Source organism: Botryllus schlosseri, chromosome 10 (assembly GCF_051294905.1).
Source record: "Botryllus schlosseri isolate E-star chromosome 10, Bs_hap1, whole genome shotgun sequence".
NCBI lineage: Eukaryota > Metazoa > Chordata > Ascidiacea > Stolidobranchia > Styelidae > Botryllus > Botryllus schlosseri.
The window spans coordinates 1,593,421-1,619,998 of record NC_137245.1 but is presented as its reverse complement, the minus strand read 5'-3'; the positions used below and the strand labels follow the sequence as shown (position 1 = coordinate 1,619,998).

The 26,578-nt window shown below is 41.8% G+C and overlaps 2 protein-coding genes and 3 long non-coding RNA genes across 5 annotated transcripts in view; 2 read left to right on the top strand and 3 right to left on the bottom strand.

Annotated features, from left to right (window-relative positions):
* The window catches only part of LOC145447848 (uncharacterized), a 272,584-nt gene that overhangs the window by 208,987 nt on the left and 37,019 nt on the right, over positions 1-26,578 (bottom strand). The gene's annotated exons all lie outside the window — the stretch shown is intronic.
* LOC145447818 (uncharacterized) lies at positions 6,546-8,221 on the bottom strand. The gene has a single exon (XM_080326094.1). The coding sequence runs from the start codon at positions 8,179-8,181 to the stop codon at positions 6,880-6,882; it is 1,302 nt and encodes a 433-aa protein (XP_080182220.1). The 5' UTR covers positions 8,182-8,221; the 3' UTR covers positions 6,546-6,879.
* Positions 20,691-21,781, top strand: LOC145448788 (uncharacterized). The gene is made up of 3 exons (XR_013918024.1): positions 20,691-21,163; positions 21,226-21,295; positions 21,587-21,781. It is a non-coding gene; the product is annotated as an uncharacterized LOC145448788 (long non-coding RNA).
* LOC145448786 (uncharacterized) lies at positions 21,844-22,568 on the top strand. The gene is made up of 3 exons (XM_080327239.1): positions 21,844-22,023; positions 22,116-22,257; positions 22,318-22,568. The coding sequence occupies exons 1-3, from the start codon at positions 21,899-21,901 to the stop codon at positions 22,384-22,386; spliced, it is 336 nt and encodes a 111-aa protein (XP_080183365.1). The 5' UTR covers positions 21,844-21,898; the 3' UTR covers positions 22,387-22,568.
* On the bottom strand, positions 22,521-23,553 carry LOC145448787 (uncharacterized). The gene is made up of 2 exons (XR_013918023.1): positions 23,166-23,553; positions 22,521-23,106 (listed from the first exon to the last, which is right to left on the bottom strand). It is a non-coding gene; the product is annotated as an uncharacterized LOC145448787 (long non-coding RNA).

The window sequence follows — 26,578 nt, the reverse complement described above, 5'->3', positions numbered from 1 at the left end:
CGGGAGTGAATTCGTAATTGCAATTTGCATGTCTACGGCCGCCAACACGTACTAATTGAATGAGGCGTCGACGGCCGCTCCAATTCCCTTCTACGGCCGCAGGCTGCCCACCCCTGATCTAATAGTATACATAAGGTCCATCTTACGCCAATTTTGAATCTGCATTCCAGTTGTTGAGTCTTTTACATTGCTGGCAAATTTTTCCAAACTTGTTTGAAAATAACAAAAAAACATTGAACAAGACATCCATTAATTAATTTCAAGGTAGGTCACCCTGAGACTAATCCTGATGCTGGTAGTGAGTACAGAGAGCAAGGCGTCGTTCTGTCCTGCCAGGCTAAATTTGATCAGTTTTGGAAATTAATTAAATTGTGTTGATTTATAGCCTAATTGAGGGCGAAACCGGGCAACCTATGTTGCATCTAAGTCTGTCTTAGGCAGTGCAGTTCGCAAGCTACTAACAAGAGCTGCCCGGCGCGACAAGCTTTAGGCTACTGTCAAAGCTATGAAGAAATGAATGACTTACACGTGGGAATTGCTCTAAATCTTCAAAGAATTTCAAAAATTTGCTCAAATGAAGTTGAAATCAGACTATACTCCGTTGAGCGCGGTTGCTAGAGTTTGTATTTTGCAAACTTTCTTGAATATGGAATAAATTTCATCTTCATTAATCGTCTTCTCATAATGGATGTGAAACACATGTTCAGACACGTACAATTTATACCGACTTTGTCAATTTCTCGCGCCCCCCTATACTGACTTCGTCAATTTTTCGCGCCCCCCCCCCTGAGAGCCACCCGCGCCCCCCAGGTTGAGAACCCCTGCTTTAAATGGAACAGACCACCTATTTCATCTTTATATTTCGAATTGCAATCGCCGTATTATACTGACGGCCACTACCGACGAGGGTCAGTTTAAAAGCTTATAGTGAATAAATTACGAATATGAATTCGTTCGTTGCAATATTCAAATTCTGTACCACAAGTAACCTATTTGTTCTACACTACATACCTACTACCGCAGTGGCACTTGTATTCGTGGACAATAATGGACATGTTACTTGCATTTTAAGCGCAGGAAGTAGCCTACATCCTATCGAGAGTTTGGCAAAGTGGGTCTCGTCGTATACACTACCAATAACAGGGACAAGAATAACGTGACTAACTGACTATTATTAAAACTTCGGCCTACAATCAGATATGATTATGACCTTTTCAGCACTTTGAACTTCCAAAGTATACTGCTGTTTCAGAATTTATAATAAATCTATCCTACGTACACTTAATTTGAACGCTCGTACTTACTACATATGCCTACTCGCTGCTATTACTGATCTTTGTCTACTGTGCAAATTGACAGGTACGTGCTATTCAGACTCGCAAGACGCAACAGCATCACTAAACAATAGATATTGTTCAAATTCAACCACTCCGACTTAATCGCGATATTTACTCTGCTAAACAGCAATGTATGCTACTTATCTAGCTTTTACTCATACTCAATGAGACACAGAGCCTGATAGGCGAAACAGCGGAAGCGATCGATTATAATTCAGCTGTGTTGCGTGCCGTAGCAACGTCACTTACTGCGTTGCGAATTTCTCTATTAATTGAATACTACCCCATGCACACCATCCCAATAAACTAATGGCGGGAAATTCCTTTCCCTATGTTGTCAGGTTAGTAACAGAAAATAGCTAAAACCTTCAACAATTAAATTGGTGTCAATGACTGATAAATTTTGAGCTGTTTATCACCCAACACCATACAACTTGGATAGATGTTGTTCAAAAATAGAGCGAAAGCATCAACAGAATGCTATTGTCGGATGGATTCCGAAAATTCAAATATTGCTGATGTCACGGCGCCGGAATCATTCTAAATCTTCAAGCATAATACAAGGTAGCCTAACAATTAAGACGCAGTCGTTATTAGGCGTCAGTTATGATACCGATGTTCTGTTGTGTAAGGTTCTTGATTCAAATGCTAGATTAGTGTGAACACTACTAACAGTGGCGTAGCCGGGTAGCAGACTGTTTGGTATCCCGAGATTGGCGACACCTTTTCTACATACACGATCGCGGCACGGTGTCTGGAATATATGATACATGTTCGGGAATCCATTTTAAATTTTACCAGGCCACGACTGGCTGTTTGAAAATCTGATCCTAATATGGGTAAAGTTTATATAACAACGACTGAGATTAACTATGTAACTGCCCATGAGGCCATGACATTGTCCGAATTGACCGGAACCATTACTGAATGATTACCCAAGCCGTATCTATACTGAAAAGCCCTGGGATATATATACCCCTCCCTGGTGCTGGCAGGACGTAGCCTACATTTTCAAGTTCACATTATTTAAATTATGACGTGACGTCATAAAGCCGACGTCCAGATTTTCATGGGGCATTTTTGACTATAGGACTTTTATTGCTGTGTACTTGTGTAGCAATTTTCGAGCCTTTGGCAGTGGAAAAACTCTGATTGGGATGCAAGTTTAAGACGATCCACTGAATTTTATATCCACCACTCGGATAGGATGGAATGCAATGGACGTAAAAACCTGCGAGAATTAATTTCACTTTTGAGCTGAAGTAAAATAAGGTTTTGAGGAAATAAAATACTTGGCAATATTATCTGTTGTCATAGGATTGAAGAAAACGTGATAAATTTGTCATTTACTATGAGTCTTCCCGTAACGTTTGTTGTTAATCAATGCATTCCGCTCACAGTTTATGGTTTACTCAGTAGTTTTGGGCCTAAATTCTAAAAGTAGTGTATTTCATTATCGATCTATTGTTTTTCGTTGAAAAGCATAGTGTTTTTTTTCACGAACCTCGATAGTCAACACTGTGCCCAAGTACAATTGTCTTGGGGATTAGTTTGATCCCGTGACCCGAAGAATCTTTTTGCTCATGCATATGGTCAAGGCCTCAAGGGTCTCAGTCGAAGTATTTCTGAAAGAACTTCACTTGGGACCCTGCACTCGTCTCATAAAAATCAAGTTGAAATTAGTACATTTTAAATGTTCAGTCCTCAAGGTATATGTAATATTTGCATGACCCATCTTCAGTAAGAACAATATTTACCCGAAATATATCCAACGAGACTGGCTGAGCACATTTGTCAAACAATTAGGCGTCGGGCCCTCACATACGCAAGCTTTTCCGGCTTTTAAAGTAAACTTGCACCAGATTAAGTGAAAGAGCTTTTAGGGTAGGCTTACCATACGTCCTCTTTTAAGAGGATTTGTCCTCTTTTTTGACTTTTTTGAAAATGTACTCGGAGGACGCCCTTTTGTCCTCTTTTTTGAGATTTTGTCCTCTTTTTTGAAAATTTAGGCAGATTTAGAGCGAGTGATATGCCGCATATTAGTACTGAAGTGAAGCTCCGGCGGGTATTTCGGAGTGAAAAACGGTGAGTTTAGCTCTGAGCGAAAAGATGACCTTTTATTTTTTAGTCATCCACCCGGCGAAGTGGAGTAAAAAACGTTATTTTGAGCTCTGAGCGGAAGTGACGACCTTTTTTTTTTAGTCAGCCACCCGGCAAAGTGGAGTAAAATACGTTATTTTCAGCTCTGAGCGGAAGTGATGACCTTTTTTTTTAGTCAACCGATCACGAATTGGGGAAAATTAACCGGTTTTTGAGAATTTGACTCCGGATTTGCCAGTTGCAAATTTCTGAAAAAGTGTCCTCTTTTTTGATTTCCAAAATATGGTAAGCCTATTTTAGGGCATGTTACGGTGATGGTCATTTCATGTCTATTTGAGAAGGTTCAAACATTAAGAAAAACAATTAAGAAACCGTATTTGTATACGCTAGATGGCGCGTGTGTCACTACATTTCTTGGTCATGTCTACGGCAACATATTGATACGGCTGTCAATGATTGTTCTGAGAATCAACAGTAATCAGACCACCGCACGTACTCCACAGTATTTACCGATCTTGTTGGGTCTTCAACTATTTTTTATCGATCTACTACGGTCTTGTACTGTTGTGTTATCATCTGAATATAAAGAAAATCAATCAATTGGTACTTGCAACCAATATATACTGCTGACACAAGTGGGTAACTAAAGCAAAGCTACGACATGTAGCGTGAAATTGCACGCTATTTAGACAGGTTTGTGCATAACATGTAAAGTCAGCAGCATGACAACGTTACCCAGCACCGTAACTGCCGCACCCCAAACCCCCCAATTGGGGGGGCCCGAGGTCAAAGGGGGCCCAAAATTATTTAGTGAATTAGCATAAATTATAGAGTATTTTTTTGAAAATTTAGGCAACTTTCTCAAAATGTTTTCGCGCTTCGCGCGATTTCAAGCTACCGAATATCTTGATTTTGGAGTACTCTTCCCCGAAAAAAAAATACGCAAGATTTATACAAATGGGCATATCGGCGTTGGCCATTACCGCTCCACGATCATCAAGACACATAAAGTTTTAGGCCACCTAACATGCGACTCCAAGAAGTGTACCAGAACGATCGGCAGCGAGAAAACCTTCGCCGACAAGGACTGGCCTTATGCTGACCGAAAACTTCGTTAAATATACAAAATAGTGTATTTTACAATCTGAACGACAAATACCATCCCGAAAGGAAAGATTATATGCCAGTGAAGAAATACCAATTTGAAATCGTGTGCGTCTTTTAGTTTGGTAGCCTACGCTCAAACTGGAGGTCACGAAATAACATCTTGTTACGGAGTAGTACCAACGGGCCCTACAGTTTCCAAGACACCTCACTCAGCTCTACCTGTAAATCTCATTACGCGAGCAGAGAGGACACGAAATTGATAACAATATATATGCAATTCCCGATATTATTCACCGATTTTATCATGAATTATCGAAAATTTTCGCGCTTCGCCCTGGCTCATCAGACAGTAGGCCTACAACTAACTTCATGGCAAAAGCTAACAAGGTGATAGGGGGTAGGTTTATCACCCTATGGGAGCCCAACACCCAAGTTGGTTTTGGGAGCACCTGAGGAAGTGATGTTTCGTTCCTGGCAACGGGTATCGCCCGAAGATATTTAAATATTATTGAGGGGTCCTACCTTTTCAAACACATCTCCCTCAGCTCTATCAGTAAACCTGATTACGTGAGCAGAGAGGATAAAAATTGATAGCAATATATACGCAATTTCCGATCATATTGACAGACTCAATCATCAATTATAGAAAATTTTCGCGCTTCGCGCGGTTTAGGTGTGGAAAGCTGACACTCTAAACCAGTGGTTCCCAACCTTTTTCGACTCATCGCCCCCTTTTGAAGCTCCACACCGATCATCGCCCCCCAAATATTGGGAACCGATAAACAGCACTTCGTGACGCCCCCCCCCGAAAACGTTGTCCCTTGGCCCCATATGGTGATAAACCAACCCCCAGTCACCCTCAGCCAGCGGGCTTTTTGTCGCTACATATCAGCTATACCCTATTTCCTGTACTGTTTGGTGAGTCACCGTATTCCACCTAAACGCGCGAAGCGCGACAAATTTATATAATTCATGTTTGAATCGGTCATTATGGTCGATGTGGTATGTTGGAAAAGGTAGAACCCCTAAATAATAATTAAACATCTTCGGGCGGAATCGTTGTTATATTAACTTCTTTACATGATGCTATTTCGTGACCTCCTATATCTGCTATGTCAGACGATATGGAAATTTGTCAAAACGTACCAAACTAAAAGACGCACATGATTTCATATCGGTATTTCTTTACTGGCAAATAATTTTTTTCCTTGCGGGATGGCATTTGTCCTGTAGGGTTAAGGTCGCCAGGACAGGAACATTCGACGCCAGCCATTAAGGCGCCTATGGACAATTTAAACATATATGTATATATATCGAAGTTTTCGGTCAGCGCAAGGGCATTTCTTTTCGGCCAATTTCTTCTCGCTGCTGATCGTTCTGGCACACTTCTCGGAGTCGCATGTTACATGGCCTATAACTTCATATGTCTTGGTGCGTCGTGGCGCAGTAATGGCCGACGCCGAGGTCTCTAATTTCCATAAATCATGCGTATTTTTGTTGGGTGACGGGGACCCCAACAACAAGATACATGAAAAGATTAGATTTTGGAAAAAATCGCATGAATTTCTAAAAAATGACTCCATCATTCATGTTAATTCACGAAAGAATTTTGGGCTTCCTTCGATTTCGGGCCCCCAACCCCCAATTGGGGGTTTAGGGTGCGGTAGTTACGGTCCCGACTCCAATATAGCCGTTTTAACGCGCCATCGCCCCCCTATCGCCCCCTTCGTTGTTGTCGCCCCCTATCGCCCCCTTCGTCCGTTTTCGCCCCCTATCGCCCCCTTCGTTATTTTCGCCCCCTAGACCGCCAAATCGCCCACGTTGGGAAACACTGTTCTAAACGGAGGCCAATATAGATGATAGGTATCGGCAAACAGCGAATAGCGAGCGGGGGGTCTGGGGGGCGAAGCCCCCCAGAAGTTCGGTTTATCATCATATGGGGGGCCCAAGACCAACATTTTGGGGGGGGCCTGACGAAGTGCTGTTACGGCCCTGACGTTACCCTATTCCTACTAGCACCCAATTACAGTTATCACTGGGATATAAAATTTGTCGTGTTGCTATGTAAACGTCATCTTCGCTCCCATTTTATATTTTATGTGCCTAGCTACTCATAATTTCCTCTTTCCTGTAAGATCTCGTCGTAAATCTCACAACGATTTCACATTGTTGCTGGAATGAACATACATGTGTCAGGATGAATGCTTTTTCAACGATTTCACACACAAATTCATTTATATGGCAAAGATTCATCTGTTGATACTTTTAAAGCGTATCTGTAACGGAATTCGTTGTTGCATATATATTTGTGTTGTTATGCTATATATTTGTATTGTTATGTTGTGTCATTGTGGACATTCATGTGCGATTTCAATCCATCTTTTCTTCTGAACTCCTTCCCGCATACACCGCATCGATATTCTTTCAGAGAGTCATGAATTGTCATGTGTCTGGTCGTGCCTGAACTGCTGCCGAAAGCGAGTCCACAGATTTCGCAAGAAAAGTTCTTCACGCCAAAATGGGCTTCCAAATGTTGCTTCAAGTTAGCTATCTGACGAAATTCCTTGTCGCATATTTCGCATCGATGACGTTTTACTCCGAAGTGGATATCCATGTGCTGTTGAAATATGGCCTTTCTACTAAAATTCGTCCCACATACATCACAATTATAGTTTTTGACATCGAAGTGAATTAGCAAGTGTTGTTTTAAAGAAGTTTTGTTGCTAAATTCTTTGCTGCATATGTCGCAGTGATGTTGCTTGATTACACTGTGGATATTCACGTGCACTCTTAAAGCCGATTTCGTGTGGAATACCATCCCACAGACATCGCAAACTTGTTCTTTGACATCATAATGAATTAGCTGATGCCTTTTTAATTCCTTTTTCCGACGAAAATATTTATTGCATATGTTGCAACGATACTGTCTATAATCAGTGTGGATACCAAAATGCGATTTTAAATCCCACTTTCGACGGAACTCTCTCCCACATACATCGCAGGAATATTTTGCGACATCGAAATGAATCGACTCGTGTGCCTTTAAATTCTCTTGGCTATGAAAATCCATGTCGCATATATCGCATCGATGTTGCTTGATTACACTGTGGCAATTGAAGTGCACTATTAAAGCTGGCTTGGTACTGAATTCCATCCCGCAGACTTCGCAAACTTGTTCTTTGACACTGGAATGAATTAGCTGATGCGATGTTAAACCTTTTTCCCGACGAAAATGTTTATTGCATATGTTGCAGCGATACTGTTTATTATCATTGTGGATTTCCAAATGCGATTTTAAATCGCCCAGTACACGGAACTCTCTCCCACATACATCGCAGGAATGTTTCTTGATATCGAAATGCATCAACCTGTGTCTCCACAAACTAAATTTCCAACGAAATTCTTTGTCGCATATATCGCACCGATGTTGTTGGAAGTCTCTGTGTCTTGCTGACTGGCGTCTTGACCCCGGCGTCGTAAGAGATTTGCTCCCGCCCGCGTCACGGACTTTCCTGTTGACTCCCTCCGAAGTACACCTCTTCTGATCAGAGACAGCAGTAAATTTATCACCACGACTCTCATGGGAGTCTTGATTTGAGCATTGTGATTGTTTCGCTGTGTTACGATTTATCGACATGAAGACTTCCTGGTCGTAGTTTATAATGTAACTCTGAATATCAAAATTAATTGAAACTTGCACCTGTGCTGTTACGTAAATCATAAAATTGTAATTAAACTAACAGAAATGAATGATGCATGCATCTCATGAAAAATCTATACCAGTAGTTCTCAAATAGTGTACAATGCGGCCAGCGAGTGGCGCAGTGTGTTAAGCGACACCGTCACGACACAGGCAGGACACGGACGTCGGTTCGAGTCACGGCTCTACCAAGTTTCTATGTGTCGGAGGCTTATCTGGGCTCAACATCGCCGACCCAACTACGATTGCAATGACTTCAAAACCCCAGATAATTGCAGTGAGCCGGGAGAGAGCGAGAGATATGATATTCTTTTTCGCCTGCACCATCGAGATACTTTGACGACAGAGATGCGATACGGCCGTAAGGACATCTAGTCCGCACCCCCGTTTATTTTTCTACTCCATTCTATCCGTGGATGCTGAGTGCCTAGCTGCGGATACCAGTTTTCAAGTCTTTGGTCTGACCCGGCCGGGGATCGAACCCACGACCTACCGATCGAGAAGCCGGACGCATGACCATATAACACTATCTCGATATCTAGCTTTAACGTCGGCAACAAATATCCTATGAATGAAGGCGCAAGGAAGACAGAGAGACTGATTAGTGCAAGGCTTCCCAGCCGTCTCATGGCCGTGGCCTATTCTCGGGTTTGAAAATGTTCTGTGGCTCACCTCTTATGCTAGCTATACTCATAGTCATGTTGAATGTGTGGTAATCGCTGCCGCTGATATGCTCATTTCTCTGAAATATTCATGTTGTTTTTCTCACTAATCAACCAACGATATAATTTTGGGGCCCCCTCGAGCTTCCTCAATTGATGGTTTGGAGTGCGACAGTTATGGCCCTGGAAGATCGTATAACTCTTATGTACCTGCGTCGTTCCACTCGAGTCGCGAAACTCCAGTTCCCGGATCATCCACAGTGTGATTGCGATTTGAGTTCCACTATGGTGGAGAATTACATAACCATTGTGGGCCCGCTTCAAACAATTCTTTGGTGAATGGGATACTACAGAGTTCGGAAGTGAGATAAGAATTTAACATGCTAGCTGTACATTATACAATATACATAGTATGTCTTGTTCCTATTGAAGTTGCGATGTCAGAACATTAAATCCAATGATACAATCAATTAATGTTACTCTTACATGATGTAGCCTACAATGACTTCTAGGCTGGGCATTTTTAAACCGACTCTGAATATTAATGTGCTCCGCTAAATCCTCAATGCATTACGATTCGATGCGGTGGTGCCATATGCTGCGTTACTTCCACAGGAAGGTGATGATTGCTGATGCTGATAAATTGTAACTGCGGATATTTTTATGTTACAATAATACGACCTCCCGACCTCCTTACGCAGCAGAAATGCTATCAATTTCGCTTCGACCTTTGTTTGTTTTTTGGGTATTCATGGTGTTTTCTCGACTATTATAGTCATTTACACCAGGCCGATGTTTTTCTTATTTTCTGTAACTGCCGACTCATAATAGCACGGCCCGCCTCTAGGCTTTTTATAAGACACCGCTGACGCGGATGAGGTGGCGAGGAGGAGCCTTCGACCTAATTCGCTTTGAACCAATACAATTCCTCACAAATTTCGCATCATGATTTCGCCGTCAAGAAAAGCGCATTTTTGCAATCTCACCAGCCTACAGTTATCATCTGCACAAGAAAAATGACCTTTGAACAATCATTTAAAACGAACAAGTTTAAAACATGTTTTCTAGCCAAAACGTCATAATCCTTGATTGTGACGTCACAGTGTATTGACATTGACAATAGAAAATATAGGGTCAATATTATGGATGGTGTGAACCTTTGAAAGGTTCAGGTTCGTGTGAACGCGAACCTTTTTGAAAGGTTCTGTGTGAACGCAAACGTGAACCTCTTGAAGTCCTATTGCTAATTCCAACCCTACATTTCAATTAAGATCTTCCGTCGTTTGCCAATAATTTCAACGAGGACTTGCAATGGTACATAAGCACATACGCCTCATCGGTCTAGGCCAGACCGGACAATGTATTCGGCGTCTGAATATTGCTACGCTACGTGTAAACCGGGTTTCTATACTTGCTACCGATATTATCCCGTTGACAAGTTATACAGCACTAACCTACAATAGACATATGTCAAGTCAAGATTGAGCCGTACGCCTGATAGATTTTTTACATCAGACAAGCGGTATCAATGAATCAATTCATTGGTATTAGGTTGAATAAGCATCATTCGGGGACTAAATGTCGTGTATTGCGCTCTCGATGTTGTGGGATTGCGGGTCAAGCTCACAGCAGAGATTCACGAAATATTCACAAACGGAAAGCTGGATATTTCGAGCAAACTTTTTTAACAAAGCGTGTAAAATTTTGAGATTGTCAAGGTACATGGTCTGTTAGTGTTGATTTTTTATGCTGTCAGCGCCATGCATAGAGTGGCCCGCAGCTGAAGTTGAAATGCCATAAATTTCAACCAAAGATGTTATAATGAAGTGAATATTGTAATACATGAAAAAAGGTTCACAGTGCAGATCCTACCAAGGTTCGTTTGTGAACGTGAACCTCTAAATTTCTGAGGTTCACACACTGAACGCAAACGTGAACCTCATGGTCACACCATCCCTAGTAGGGTTGGATTATCCGGATAACGGTTAACCGGTTAACCGGTTAACCGCAGGTATTTTCACTATCTGATATCCGGATATTTTTCTGCCGGTTAACCGGATAAAAAAGAATCGTTGCTAATGCATTTTACACGTTTTAGTAAGCTTCAATAAGTCGTATTCAGTGTTGGCGCGGCCGATTAACGAGAAGCGTGTTGCCAATTAGTGAGAAGCGTCTGTAAACATTGCACAATGTAAGGTGACGCGATCTCCTGCTGAGAAAATCGTTAAATTATGTCATTGATTGCCGCACGCTCGGCTATCGTCTCTGGCCTGATTTATCGCGTCTTCAACAAGCCGATAGTTCCACTGGATTGAAGAATCGCATCTGCAATAGGCCATGTGCAGTGTACACACTATTCCATCGCTGGTCTGCACAATCACATCTTCATTGGCTTGGTGCTCACGATATTATCGTTGACCTACACAATCGCATCTGCAATAGGCCTACGAACGATATAATCGCTGGCCTAACCATCTCGGACCCAGCATGCATTGGCTCCTATCTCTCGATGGCTTGTTGACGATATGCCGTTAAGTGTATTTTAATTAGTGATTCTGAGAGTGACACCGCGAAACTGAATGACATCGAATGTTCGCAAAAATATGTGCGTGCGTGCAAGCGTAATTGATTTCCGCTGATGATTAATTCGAAAAAAAAATCGAAACCCCCTGATTTTATTTCAATCCCCCTACATTTTCGGCTGGCTGCGTGTCTGATCACGTGAATTAGAGCGAGATATCATGTCGGCTTCAATTCCAGTATCAGCTAGTCGTCCTTCTAGTACTCCAAACCTAAACATAAGGATGGTCAAAAGGATGTAAAGCCGTTGAAGTTTCCGGCGTACGACCTGCCAACCTTTTGACTCTCTACGAAGCGCTGCTTTCTATTCAGTCCACTTCTGTGGAAGCTGAAGAAGCATTCAATGAATGTGGACTCTTTGTTACAAAATTCCGGTCCCGGCTACAGAATCCCACAATTGATGCATCTGTGCTTTATAAAGAGGGCATTGCGCAGAAGCAGTGAACATTAAATTTGCGTGGTTTTTCTCGTATTCGCTCATACTGCGCGCGTAGGTAGGTACTCTACAATAACACTGTGTAATGATTTTGCGAACCGTTTTACATGCAGACCTAATGAAATCGATTGTCTCACTTAGCAGTTATTATCCGGTTAACCGGTTAGATAAATTCCAAAATATCCGGATATATCCGTTATCCGGATAGTGGAAATTATTGATATCCGAACTAACCCTAATCCCTAGTAAATATAACTCATTCGGCGAAATGAGTTTGCGACCGGTGTCATAAACAGACCAAAAATACCTTTAACCAGGACTATATCGTGATGCAGCATTTTTACGGTCGGCGGTCATCATCATCAGATCACCGATTTCGTACCAATGATTTATATCAGAGGTCTCAAACGTGCTCGCGGGCCAATTTCCTAGTTATTGATGGCGCCGCGGGCCGCAGCATCAATAATAGGGATATTCATACTGTCCAAGTAGGCCTTATTTGACGGGACCTTGCAGACAGGCATTCCACGAACACCGTGTAAATGTAATTTACTATATTGTACTATTCACGCTTGAAACGGAAAAAAATCACATTTTCAAATATTCGGATAAAATTGTTTTTGTGCCGGGCATAATTTGTTAAAATAATGAGTTATGGACATCATGCGAGATGATGCATCATGACATCGTGGTTCAGTGTAAGGTTCAATCATCTGACCTTCAGCCTACCGCATAACAGATTTTTCGCGAAAGACAGTATTGGTAGGCCTATGTGTAGATTTTGATTGTGTGATGATGGCATCTAACACTGTACCAAGTGTCAGACAGACAGACAGACAGAAGTTTATTTTCAGGTGTAAGAAAGTAATGCTGTGAAATGGTGGCCAGCGATACGACCTTCAGGACTTAAAGTCAGCTGGTCACCTCATACATCAAACAGACAGTCATATATAGGCCAACATGCAATACCAATTACATATAACCCATATGTATATCTATAATAAATGATTTGGCTTATCACTGTTGTCAATTTAGCTATATAATAACAAGCAGGGTTGTAATGAATCGAGTCATGACTCGACTCGAGTCAGACTCGAGTCACGATTTTCAGATGACTCGACTCGACTCGAGTCATTTTCTCAAAATACGGAAATGACTCGACTCGACTCGAGTCAATCTGTGTATTGACTCGACTGGGACTCAAGTCATTGCGCATGACTCGAAGCAAGTCATTGACTCTAGATTCAGACTGCCAAGACCCACATTTCATTGTAATTTCGAAGCCAACACACTATTGGGATTTCGTTTGTGGGGACTGGTGCTTGAAAATGCGACCAGAAACTGCTAAAAGTGAGGAAAATTGATATATTATAAATGCGAACCATTCAATATCACCAAACAGAGTTTAAAAAGTGGGTTTAGGAAGACTTTAACTGGAAACTGAGCAGTCAACACAATGACTTGGACTCGGACTCGAGTCATAATACCATGACTCGGACTCGATCCCCTGTTCGCTGACTTGGACTCGGACTCGACTCGGTGGGAATTGAAAATTACTCGACTTGACTCGAGTCAAAAATATAAAAGTGAGATTGACTTGTGACTCGGAGTCTTGTGACTTGGTTACAACCCTGATAACAAGTAACTAAACAGTTGGTAAAATAACAAGTAAACAGTACAAACGGTACCAAACTCTCAATGGTATGAGAATGAAGAAACTAAACAGTAGCCAGTAGGTTATGATTGCAAGAGCTGCTTTTTATTATGATATTCAAATTCGTTAAAAGACAAATTTTTCAATTCAGTTGGATTCTCACCCCATAGTTTTGGTCCTAAAAAGACAATGGATCTTTGAGCCATTGAAGACACACGTGGAATAAAATAGTTGTTAGAAGAAGCAGATCTGGTATTATAAGTATGGACGTCTTTTGGAGAAGAAATAGGCCTAGCAATGCATCGGAAATATTGCCATTATGGTATCTATGCATCAACTTTGCAATTTCTAGTGAGCACATTTTAGAAACTGTTAATATGTTGAGGGATCTGTATGCTTGCTGAACACTATCCCTTGGCCCTAGACGGCATATTGAGCGGATAGCTCTATTTTGTTGTACAGATAAGGCATGCAAGCACGTTTTGAAAGTTGTACCCAAAAATAATACAGTAGTAAGTACGGTCGGCATCGAAGTCGGCAAATATCGGTGCGCGCTGATCTACCAGATGCTCGACTTCGACAGCGAAATTACTGCGCTAATTTTGAGTCACAACCTTGAAACTTGATACAGTGCTAGATGACAGCATAAAAATATACCATACTAAATCCTGTCACCAAACTCAATATGAAACATAGTCAAAATCAAAATGGACCAATAGCGACTGTGCTTTTAATTACTGTTGCAGACGGATCGACAATAACAAAGTCATCAAAGGCATCTGGGCGTGACAATTACGTGATTTTCCGAGTGTCCACACCACCTTCGAATACACGCTGGATTCACTAACTGCAGTTAATAAGCGAGTTGATGTAATCCCGCATGTATATATCCATGATAAACGCAAATTAAATTGTACTGCTGTTCATTATATGCGACTCTTTGACGGCGAGTAAAGTAGTCATATCTTCCACCGCTAATGGACCACAAGTTTGTGTCCGATCGAGTTATATTCTCCAAAATCCCAAAGTGTTAAAGATATATCTAGGCTCCTTATCGCAACCCACAACAACTTATAGTGTAACAATAATTGAGAAAAAAGTGGATCCTGCTACAAGCTGATTAACCGCATAAGCAGTTATGGGGGTGGGGGTGTCGACTGAACAATGGCAGTAGCTGTCGGTGTATGCAGAATACTATCTAGGGCTGGGCTATAAGCTGATTTATCATGTAAAAATAGACCGGTGGATCGACTGACCAATGGCCGTAGATTTCGGTGTATGTTCATTGTTCAGCATACTAAAAAGGTTCAAGAATAACGTGACTATTATCAAAACTTCAGCCTAGAATGAGAAATAAATATGAGCCTTTTCAGCACTTTATGCTGAAAAAGTATCGAAAGACAGTCTTCAATACTGGAGTTTTGAAATGTTAATAATAAGATCCTGCGTACGCCTATTTCCACGCGCGTACTAAAATACTAACTGCTATACGCTTGTTACAATTATACATGTCTATTGGTAGAATAGATCGGTACGCGCTATTCTGACTTGCAACAGCAGCATCAAACAATAGATATTGCCCCAACTCAATCACTTTACCCGTTGCGCGATATCTACTCTGCTAAACAGCAATCTAGGTTACATATCTGGCGTACTCGATGGGTCACATAGCCAACTGGGCGAAACGGTGGTAACGAGCGCTGAAGCGATCGTAATTTTGAAGATATTGTAGCTGCAACATAATACACCTACACAAACTATATCGAAGCGACCGCGACTTGCGAATGTATTACGTTTATTTCTGGCGCGCTACCGTTGACGCATTCGTACCGCTCTGACTTCCACGCTTGGAAGGTTCCAGTCAGAGAGCATGTTGAGTTTTGTTGTTGTTATGGTTAAAGAGGGGTGTCTTTATTTTGTAAATTGAAGCTAATGAAAAGCTAATGCAGCTGATTTAGGCTTACCATATTTTGGAAATCCAAAAAGAGGACAAAAGGGCGTCCTTCGAGGACACTTTCAAAAAAGTCAAAAAAGAGGACAAATCCTCTTAAAAGAATACGTAAGGAAGCTAATCAAAAGCTAATTAAGCTAATGAATGTATGGTTATGGCTCATACCGTCACGCATGACTTGTGTTCATGCTGTCGAAGACTTTTGTGTCAACTCACTGGAGTTGAAGGTAGTGACAAGTGCAAGTTTCGGTTAAGTCTTTCGTTGCTTTATTTACAGCTTAATCATTTATTGGAGTATAAAACTCACTAATAAATGCATAATTGTACATGGCTAAGCTTAATACAACCAAAGTTAGCAAAGGAATCGAAACCGCAACCGACTGTGGAATTGCAGGTATGGACTGATACTCGAGATTATGATCAATTCAATATCCCATGTCCACAAATGTCGTCTAGGGCAGTAAAAGGTGTTGCGGACAGTGGTGCCCAATCGTCTTTGATGGGCCTAACAATGTTCTTAGCATGTGGGCTTACTGAGAACTGTCTATTACCCGTAACTAAACGTATGCTTGCTGCTAACGAAGAGGGCATAAATATTCTGGGTGCAGTATTCCTTCGAATGTCTGGTAAAATGCGCAACGGACATCGCATAGCAACAGCCGAGATGGTTTATGTAACAGACTCGACTGATGTGTTCTACAGGAGCAGAGGTGCGATGGAGCAATTGCATATTATTGGCCCGGACTTCCCTACGGTTGGCGCTGCCGCAATTACTGCTCCGGCCTCTACAAAGGAATATTCAAACACCAATAGTAATCAAAGCTCGTGTGAATGCCTAAAACGCTCGTTGCCTCCTAGTTCGCCCACTGAGCTCCCATCATTCACGCCATGTGTGGAAAATAACGGAAAGATGAAACAATGGCTTTTACTGCGATTTAGTTCGTCAACATTCAACAAGTGCAAACATCAAACGTTGCCTTCCATGTCTGGAACACCCATATCCATTCATGTTGATCCAGATACAAAGCCAGCAGCAGTCCACACACCTTCTCAAGTGCCTATTCACTGGCGTGATGCAGTTAAGAAACAATTGGATGATGACGTGCGTCTTTGGTGTCATTGAAAAAGTTGAACCCAATACGCCGACAAAGTGGTTTCATCGAGCAATATGGGTTCGTAAAAGCGATGGAAGTCCTCGCAGAGTAATCGACTTCCAATCCCTCAACCGCCATTGATCCCGGGACTCGCACCACATCGTTCCACCATTTCATCAGGCCCGTTCTAGCCCACCCGATACTTTCAGACCGGTTACTGACACCTGGAATGGCTACCATTCGGTACCCTTCAGAGAAGATGATCGCCACTTACTCACGTTCATCACTGAATTTGGCAGATACGGATATCGAGTGGCCCCACAAGGTTTCATAGCAAGCGGGGATGGATACACTCATCGAATGATCGGATAATCGCTGATGTGCCTAGAAAGACAAAGTGCGTCGACGACACAGTGTTATGGGATGACAGTCTGTCTGAACATTGGTGGAGAATGATTCATTATCTCGAACTAATGGGACGCAATGGCATCATTCGTAACCCTTCGAAATTTCAATTTGCATGTAAGCATATTGAATTTGGAGGATTCGAGATTACGGCTGACGACGTACGTCCACTTCCAAAATATTTGGAATCCATCGCCTGTTTCCCAAGGCCACAGAAGCTGTCAGACATACGGTCGTGGTTTGGACTTGTGAACCAAGTCTCCCATTATGGCAAACTTACCGACATGATCGCACCATTCAAGAGCTTACTTAGCCCGAAATCTTCGTTCACGTGGACCAATGAACTCGATGAGGCGTTTGCAGAGTGAAAATCTGATATTATTCGAGCAATCCAAAATGGGGTGCGTATTTCTGACCCGAAGCGAAAGACTTGCTTGAATCCCGACTGGTCGAAAACGGGCATTGGGTACTGGCTGCGTCAAAAATACTGCGAGTGCGAATCTGCGACGCCTGATTGCGGTCCCAATGGCTGGAAAATTACTCTGGCAGGTTCGCGATTCTTACGTGATTCAGAAAGACGATACGCTCCGATTGAAGGTGAAGCCCTTGCTGTGGCTTGGTCACTGGAGGATACCAAGTTCTTTACCCTTGGCTGTGATGACCTTGTAATCGGTACCGATCACAAACCGCTGATCAAAATCTTCGGGGACAAATCGTTGGACGATAACACAAACACTAGAATATTCCGCCTGAAGCAGCGTACAATGTCCTGGCGCTTTCGTATTTTTTCATGTTCCAGGTAAATCCATACCGGCATCGGATGCGTTCTCGAGGCACCCCGCATCACTGGACACGACTCACTGGTCCTCCCTGGACCCAGTCGATTGTGTGGCGGCAGGTCACGATGAAAACAACCGACTAGAGACGTCTATTATTGCAGCTACAAGGGCATCCCGGAACGCCATTAAAGTCATTTCATGGGAGGATGTGCGAAAAGCTACCCTATGCGATGATACTCTCAGTAAGCTGAAGGAATACATCGTCTCAGGATTCTCACGTGGATCGGATCAGTTGCCGTTTCAGGTCCAAGCATATTGGCGCTATCGTGGTAAGCTTTCTATTATTGATGATGTCGTCATGTATGATGATCGAGTTGTGATACCTTCAATTCTGAGGAAACCAATATGTGACACCCTTCATTCTGCTCACCAAGGTATCAATGCCATGTCACAGAGAGCTCAAGCTACTGTTTTTTGGCCCGGTATGTCGGCTTGCATTGCAAGAACGCGGGCACAATGTGATGCATGTAGCAGGTCCGCACCGAGCAAGCTGAATTTGCCCCCTTGTGATCCTTGCGTACCGATATACCCCTTTCAGGCTATTGCCGCAGATTATTGCACTGTTACAGGCAGAGGTGGTCAAAGTAGTCAAGAAAGCTACTCAAGTAGAAGTAGAAGTAGCGACGAAAAAAATCTACTCAAGTACAAGTAGAAGTAATTCTTTCATGAGCAACCTAAAACTACTTGAAGTAGAAGTAGAATTGACTGACTTTAAAAGTACTCAAGTAAGTAAGTAGTTGTGAAAACGATCCTGATTGGATGGATTATAAAAAGGTGCAAATTGAGCTATGTGATAGGTGACGAGCTTGATTCATATTGATGCATACCAGCAGGTATCCAATTTTCGACTTTTCATGGGCTGAAAATGATAGTATTGATAAGGAAATGCGATACTAATCCTCTGTTTTCTCGAACAACGCGTCATGGAAAATAGCATGGTATGGCGCCATCCCCCTATAAGGCCCGTAGTTTAGTCGAAGAGCAATATGGAGAAGTTGTATAGGATACGGTGTAAACACTATGCGCGATTAGTAAACGTTAATAAAAAATAAGGTGGACCGTAAAAATGCCATATTGTGTAGCTTTATTTCCATAAATTAAAGGCATTACTGCACTTGCTTTTATACTTCAACATGTATGTTATTCGGACAAAAGAACTGATATTAATTATAACTCAAATACTGGGAATTGAAAGTGAAATATAAATACTACTTCTAAAAGCAGAATATGTATTTCATGTTTTTAGTCCAGAAAGTTTCAAAGGTGATATGCTAAAACAGCTCTAAAACTAAAAAAAAGTCAAAGTCCGCTCTTCCGGATTAGGACATGTCATAGACATATATATGCTAGATTACGATATGACAAGAAAATGCTAGATTGCAAAACATCAGTTTCAAACGTTATGATGATCCATATATACTGTGATGAATTATTTCATATGGGTGAAGGGCGACAATGTGTTATGAACGGAACCACGCCAACCCGCCACCTAAATTATATTCACCGATACTTTCGTGAAATCATACTGGCTACCCCGTATCCACTGCGCGCGAAGCGCGACGAAAATTCTGTGCTTTACTAAACTTTTATGAAAATTAAATGTTAATAATCCGTGAAAACAGTTCCGAAATTCCTCAGGCTATCTTCCTGATTGGAAGATTGAACTACTTCTACTTGACAAACTGAAAATAGCGAAAAGTAAGTAAGTAGATCACAAAATATTAAGAAGTAGAAGTAGCGAAAATCAGATCTACTTTAGTAAGTACCAGAAGTAGAGGAAACTACTTGAGTACTTCGAAAAAGTAGCAGTACTTCGTTACTGACCACCTCTGGTTACAGGTCACCTGTATCTCGTAGCCATCGATCGTTTCAGCAATTGGCCTGAAATCTTTCATATCAAGCCTGGCACTCAAACCTCTGGTGCACTTGGACTGCAAGATGCTTTACGGAACTACTTCATGACATTCGGCGTTGTAGAAGAACTGAACAGCGATGGCGGACCTGAATTCACCGCTCATAGTACGCAAGATTTCCTACGTCGATGGGGTGTTCGGCACAGACTGTCTTCAGCATACAATGCTCGGTCAAATGGCTGGGCTGAAATTGCGGTCAAGTCAATTAAACGACTTATCACTGGAAATATATCACAGGATTGTGAGCTCCGAACCGACTCATTTGTACGAGCCGTACGTGTTACAGTTCAGAAACTGTCCTGATCCAGACAATGGCCTCTGTCTCCAGCTGAAATCGTTTTTGGAAGACCTTTGAAAGACGCTCTGCCATTCAAGAAAGTTGGTTCAGTCATATCGTAAGACCGATGTGGACAAAGCTATGGCAAACAAGAGAACGTACGTTACGTACCAGGTTCGCTAAGCAGCTCGAATCTTTGCGACCACGCACTCATAATCTGGCACCCCTTGAAGTGGGGGACATATGTCGTGTACAAAATCAACATGGACGTTTCCCTCTTCGATGGGACAAGACCGGTATGATTGTTCAGTGTAACGGCAATGACCAGTATCTTGTTAAGATTGATGGGTCCGGGAGATTGACTTTGCGAAACAGAAAGTACCTTCGTAAAGTACAGCCATTCTGTCGATATACTGAAAAGCAGCATGGTACGGAAACTTTATCACCCGTGCCGACACCTGAGTCACCGCATGTTGATGGTGCGAATCCCGCGCAGAGGATTCTCAATGACGCACACGAGGAAAAAAATTGCAACGACCATCATACCGTCACGCATGACTTGTGTTCATGCTGACAAAGACATTGGTGTCAACTCACCGGAGTTGAAGGTAGTGACAAGTGCAAGTTTCGGTTAAAGGTCAACTGCATCTAAAAAATGACTTTGCCTTATTTCGTACGTTATGTGGTTAGGAATATGAATAAAATAATAATAATTGAAATTACATGATAGTTTTCAAGTAATTTAAATTATAAATCGAAAAGCGGAAAAACGGATATGAAATCATTCAGCTATGAAATGACGTCATGTGAATGACACGGCAAAAGTCCTGGTATAGCTCAGTGTGGTAAACAGATAGTTATTCGTGTTGGGATTGATTTTGATACTGAATTAGATTGAGAATATGGAAGGTATGAAGAAGATGAGGCACGGAGGTACATCTTGTGTCGCGTATGGTTGCTGAAATACGCAATATTCCGTACCCAAAGTGTCTTTTCATCGATGTCCAAACCCTATTGCCGGAGAGGATTATGAAGACTGTGAAAGTGATATCCAATTCCTGTCAAGTGACGATAGCTTCCACCCCACAGAGTTAGATGGCGAGTCAGAGTGAGTACTTGAACAGTGTAATCATATTTGTACCAAGTCTTCACCAAGATAATGATTTGCAGGCATTCAGATTCAGAGGAATGTCTGGAGAATAGCAAGACCCAGTTTGTGATTGTGGACAGAAATAATCTGGTGAGCATTTTTCAACATTGTCCAATGTGTCAATCAGAGTCGAACGTGCAAGAGTCTGATTTAGGTAGCACACTGAGAATCAAGCAAGACTGCACTAACTGCTCATACTCCAGATTTTGATTTACGGGTAGTGTAGATGGCGTTACATCCTTTAAAGCCTACTTGACTGTATCAAAAAGAAACAAACTGCTTCATTCAGCATATATACATGATAGATATAGGCCTAAATTTAAGTTACAATGAATAGCATCTTTGATTCTGTTGTTTACCATTATGGCAATCCATTTTCAGATTCATTGGCATATGAAAGGATTTGCTATGTTCTCTACTCCACGCGAATGGAAAATGACATCCGCCATCTATCGCCGAATGGAAACACTGCTGGAAGTGAATCATTCAATGCCCTCAATCATTTCTGCCCAAAGTTATATCACTACAACCATATTTCAGTCATAAAAGCCTGGTAGGTACCGTGCAGTGTCTTGGCTATTCAAAGCTAACCTATATCAGATTTTGGCATAATTAATAGCCTCATCAATTATGCATATTTTTTCAGATTCATTGGCATATGAAAGGATTTGCTATGTTCTCTACTCCACGCGAATGGAAAATGACATCCGCCATCTATCGCCGAATGGAAACACTGCTGGAAGTGAATCATTCAATGCCCTCAATCATTTCTGCCCAAAGTTATATCACTACAACCATATTTCAGTCATAAAAGCCTGGTAGGTACCGTGCAGTGTCTTGGCTATTCAAAGCTAACCTATATCAGATTTTGGCATAATTAATAGCCTCATCAATTATGCATATTTTGTAGGATGCAGTTGGCAATGCTGCATTTCAATGAAAATTGCTCGGAAACTCAGAAAATGTCGAAAGAAGGAGCACCGTGGTCAAATACCGGAAGTACAAAAATGGGGAATGTACGGCCCACAAGATACTTGAAAATTCAACATTTGGTAACTGGCGCTGATCTGACTGCAGCATAAGATTTCTTCATATTGTTATGCCTGTTCTAGATTTCTACAATGAGCTTGTCGAAGAAGTTCAAGCACTCATCAGAACTGGACCAGAAACTGTTGAGTTGAGCGATTGTGCTGAGACCGCTCCACCTCCTCTGACTAGCAGCGTAATTAAAATTAGCAGAGAGGAAGCTATTGCCCGACATAAAACCCGATCTGCTTTTCTGCCTGACACCCGACACGGTAGTCATTTTGGTCGATTAGTTACATGCGTTTATTATTTGGAATACAACTGTACATTCACAATGTGGCGTTACTGAACTTGAATCCTTTGTAAGAATTTGACGTAAATTTTGTTCGGACAGCAGTAACAACGCATGCAGGCAGGATTTTCCGCTGGTTTTTGCCACAGAATCCCCATACCCAGCGAACACAATTTCTGAAAAGTGAAAACAAATGCATTAGTGCGAGAAAAGTATTTGGCAACCGGATCAGAGACTCATCCCATTCATACATCGAACTCGATGTTATTATTCTGCGGCCATATTCCTGTTGATATCCATAGTAGGACATCTCCAATACGTCCACGTCCAGACACACTGCATTGAATCCTGGCAATTCTGTGATACACTTTATTTCTGTCAGTAACTCTCGGAACCCCCTTACAGCACAAACTTATCAAGATGCATGACTGAAACGAGCTATTACACTACATACTATATATACAACTGTATTTCATTTAGTCTCGACGAGCGGCTCGCGCTGAGCAAGCTAGGCTGTTCATGACTAATCATTATTATAAAGCTGCAAGGGGTTCCACTGACGTGGGATCGAGCGCATCAACACCTGAACCAATCCGGCATTTTAACGGTAATTTTGTAAGTACGTGCAAAAACGATACTCACATTCGACATCGGAGTACTCAGACTCAGTCTCAATATCACTTGGCAAATCCGTTACAATGGAAACCTCGGCCATTACTGACTAGAATAAAAACTGCGAGAACACAAACAGCCGCTGTGACCGGTGTTGATAATATGTGTCATTCACTTGACGTCACAATGCACATTCTGCTTTTTCTGTAAACATGCCAATATTGGAACTTTCAGTCAAAATTACGGCAATTTCCGATTGAGTTGAAACACGGAAAGTCGGTAATTTCGTTATGAAAAAAAATTCTGAACATGATTCCGCAAAGTTGTCATGAAGATGCAGTTGACCTTTAAGTCTTTCGTTGCTTTATTTACAGCTTAATCATTTATTTGAGTATAAAACTCACTAATAAATGCATAATTGTACAATGAAGAGCTAATGAAGCTAATGAAACAAGCTAATGAAAACAGAAACTGATGAAACTTCCGATAGTGTGCACAATTTGCAACTTTGACTAAGATCAATTATGGAAACCACCACGTATCGAAAAACGTCAATGCCAGTCAAATTTATGGATAAACTATGCTTCCAGTAAAATCTTTCAACCACCCTTTTCGGTTCGCGATATTATTGAAAATACTCATGTATAGCCTACTCATATATGACTGTGGTGTGACTGAGCGTGACCGTCAACGACATACTGGACATTGCGCTTGACGGATGGAAAAACGCATTAATGCGATTTGTCGCAGTTTTGTCTTTCTGCTCCTCATTATTTCCTTGTTCCTCTTCTCTCTCGCACGCATCCTTCTGAGAAGAGAAAAAGGAGAGAAAGAAACGGACGCGTTTACGAAGCGGCTATTCTCGGCTTTATCTTTCTATACTTTATCGCAGTGCTCTTCAACCTTTTTCGACGTGGTACACCCTTTTAACGTTTGCTCAAAACTCGTACACCCCAGTTCATTAGGGGTCTTCAAAAATGAATTTTTTCCTCAAATCGTACTGGCTACTTGATAAAATTGTTAGGTTACCTAACTTAAGCCTACACACCAAATTTGGTTCAATTCCAACCAGTAGCCGCATGGCTACGGGAGAAGAAAGTTTCTATTTATTATATAAAAATAGATAACGAAAAATGTGAAATTTTTCTGTTCACCACATGAAAGTATTAGGTTGTCTATAAAAATGATGTTCTTCAAATTTGGCTCAATTCCAACCAGTAGAAGCGGAGTTATTGCCGTCAAAAAATTGGATTTGAATAAAATAGTATGTGGTCACAGAGTCTATTCGCAGCCAGTTAGGCCGCCCGCCACGCAAATTGGAATTTATTTCGTGTCAGCCCCAAAACAGCATGACATTACGAACGATAATCAACCTAAATGTAACAGTATTGTGGAGAGAGTAGGTAAAGCTACTGCTGCAGAAGCGGTAATTCAGATCAGCGATGATAGCAGGCGCACCAGCCTACTGCGTATCAGGCCTGCCTCACACCACACACAGTCGATAGTAGCACATGGCCTGGAAGAGATGTCAGTAACCTCCGATCGTATGCCGCTATACACAGTCTATTGTCGCTAATTGGCATCACTGATAAAAAAATACTATATTACAAATGTATGGCGAAATATTGGACATAAAATCGGCATTTTAAAACAAGATGGTTTCGATTTCAACATGGAAGTTGTTTCGACCCTGGCTGGCTACGTCATTTTATTGATGTGCATTGCGGTATTTATTAACGTCGGGTAGGAAGTACCGATTCAAGAAGTCTGAGCTATCCCGGCGGTTTCCTCAAAAATCACTAAAAGACAAATGACTATAGCTGAACACATGTTTGTTAACTGCATACTTTCCAACACCAAACGGAACCATTGGTCTATTGCCGACGGCTAAATGAATAGGAGAAATATTTGCTTATGACATCACAATCAAGCGGTGTATAGTATTACCTTTGAGATAACATCGTACCATATTGCTCATTAACCTGTGCGTCAACCTGTACGGACCCATAAACCTGCCTTTGTGATAGCTCATTGTAATTCGGATCTGGTACACCCCTGTACACCCCATCCGAGTGGTACACCCTTTGCAAATTCTGGTACACCCTAGGGCAGGGGTGGGCAAACTACGGCCCGCGGGCCGCATGCGGCCCTCCACACCGTTTTGTGCGGCCCGCGAGAGTCTAAAGAAACTTTTTAAAAATATTGATAAATTGCGTATTAAAAATCGAATTAATGCAGAGACTTTGATTAACTTTTTTTAGTATATTTTACCATGATAATTCTAAAACAGTGGTTCTGAAACTGGTGGGCGCGTGCCTCTTCAGGGGCGTGAAAGCACCTGAAGGGGGCGCGATACTGAGTTCAACTGAAAAAAATTTTTGCGCCATGCGCGATTTATATCCAATTGATAGTTATGCTGCTCTGTATTTAGTCTGAATTACATATTTTAAAACCTCTCATTCACAGTCGTAACCTTCCATGCCATCAAACTACCCGTTAGGTTTGCTAGCATCCTGGTTGCGTTTTGTGATATGACGATAAGGGGGCGCGAAATCTTCCACCTTCATAAGGGGGAGGGGGCGTGTCTCAGAAAGTTTGAGAACCACTGATCGAAGGTAAATACCTAATATCATAGCGGGATAGCTGCAACGAGATTGGCATAATTTGGATCACGAGTGGGATTTCAGATTGGCCACTCCCTTTTTAATTATTTCAGTGATGTGTCTATAAAAAACGATACGGGCGTGTCTTAGGTAGATTCGTTGTCTGTATGCGTAGAATTGATGTATTTATATTTTATCTACACATAGTAGAAGCGTGTTTGAAGCTAATATGGTTATGATGCTGTCCGCAGTGTGTCCTGGAACTGCACCAAAAGTGGAATTTGTAAATCTGCGAACAAATCGCTGCTCACAGATTTAAATTTCAATCCTGTTCTCAGAATCGGGCCAACCGACTTTCATCTCAATAGTTTTGACAAATTGGTGATTGAGGTTCGCCAGCCTATGAAATCTCGCCAATATAGTACTGCATATATATATGTTTCTGACGCGTGTGCGATATCATCAAAGCAATGCTTGGTTTGTTTTAAATATGCACATATATTATCTCCATGTCCTCACTATATAATCAAATATCAATATTGCGTTTTGGTTTACAATCCCAATTTTATATAGTGCGGCCCGCGAATGGATTCAGATGTTGAATGCGGCCCGCGAGCTCAAAAGTTTGCCCACCCCTGCCCTAGGGTGTACGACAACCCCGGTTGAAGAGCACTGCTTTATCGGGTTTTCGTTACTAGGGAAAGCCCCTGGTAGCTCTGGCGCCTATTCGCCAATCACGCCAGAGGGATTTGCCGCGGTTTATCGATTACATCCATAAAATGATCGCCAAGCGGAGCACATGTTCGGAAGCAGCTCTTATCTCATCGTGATGCAGGGAAG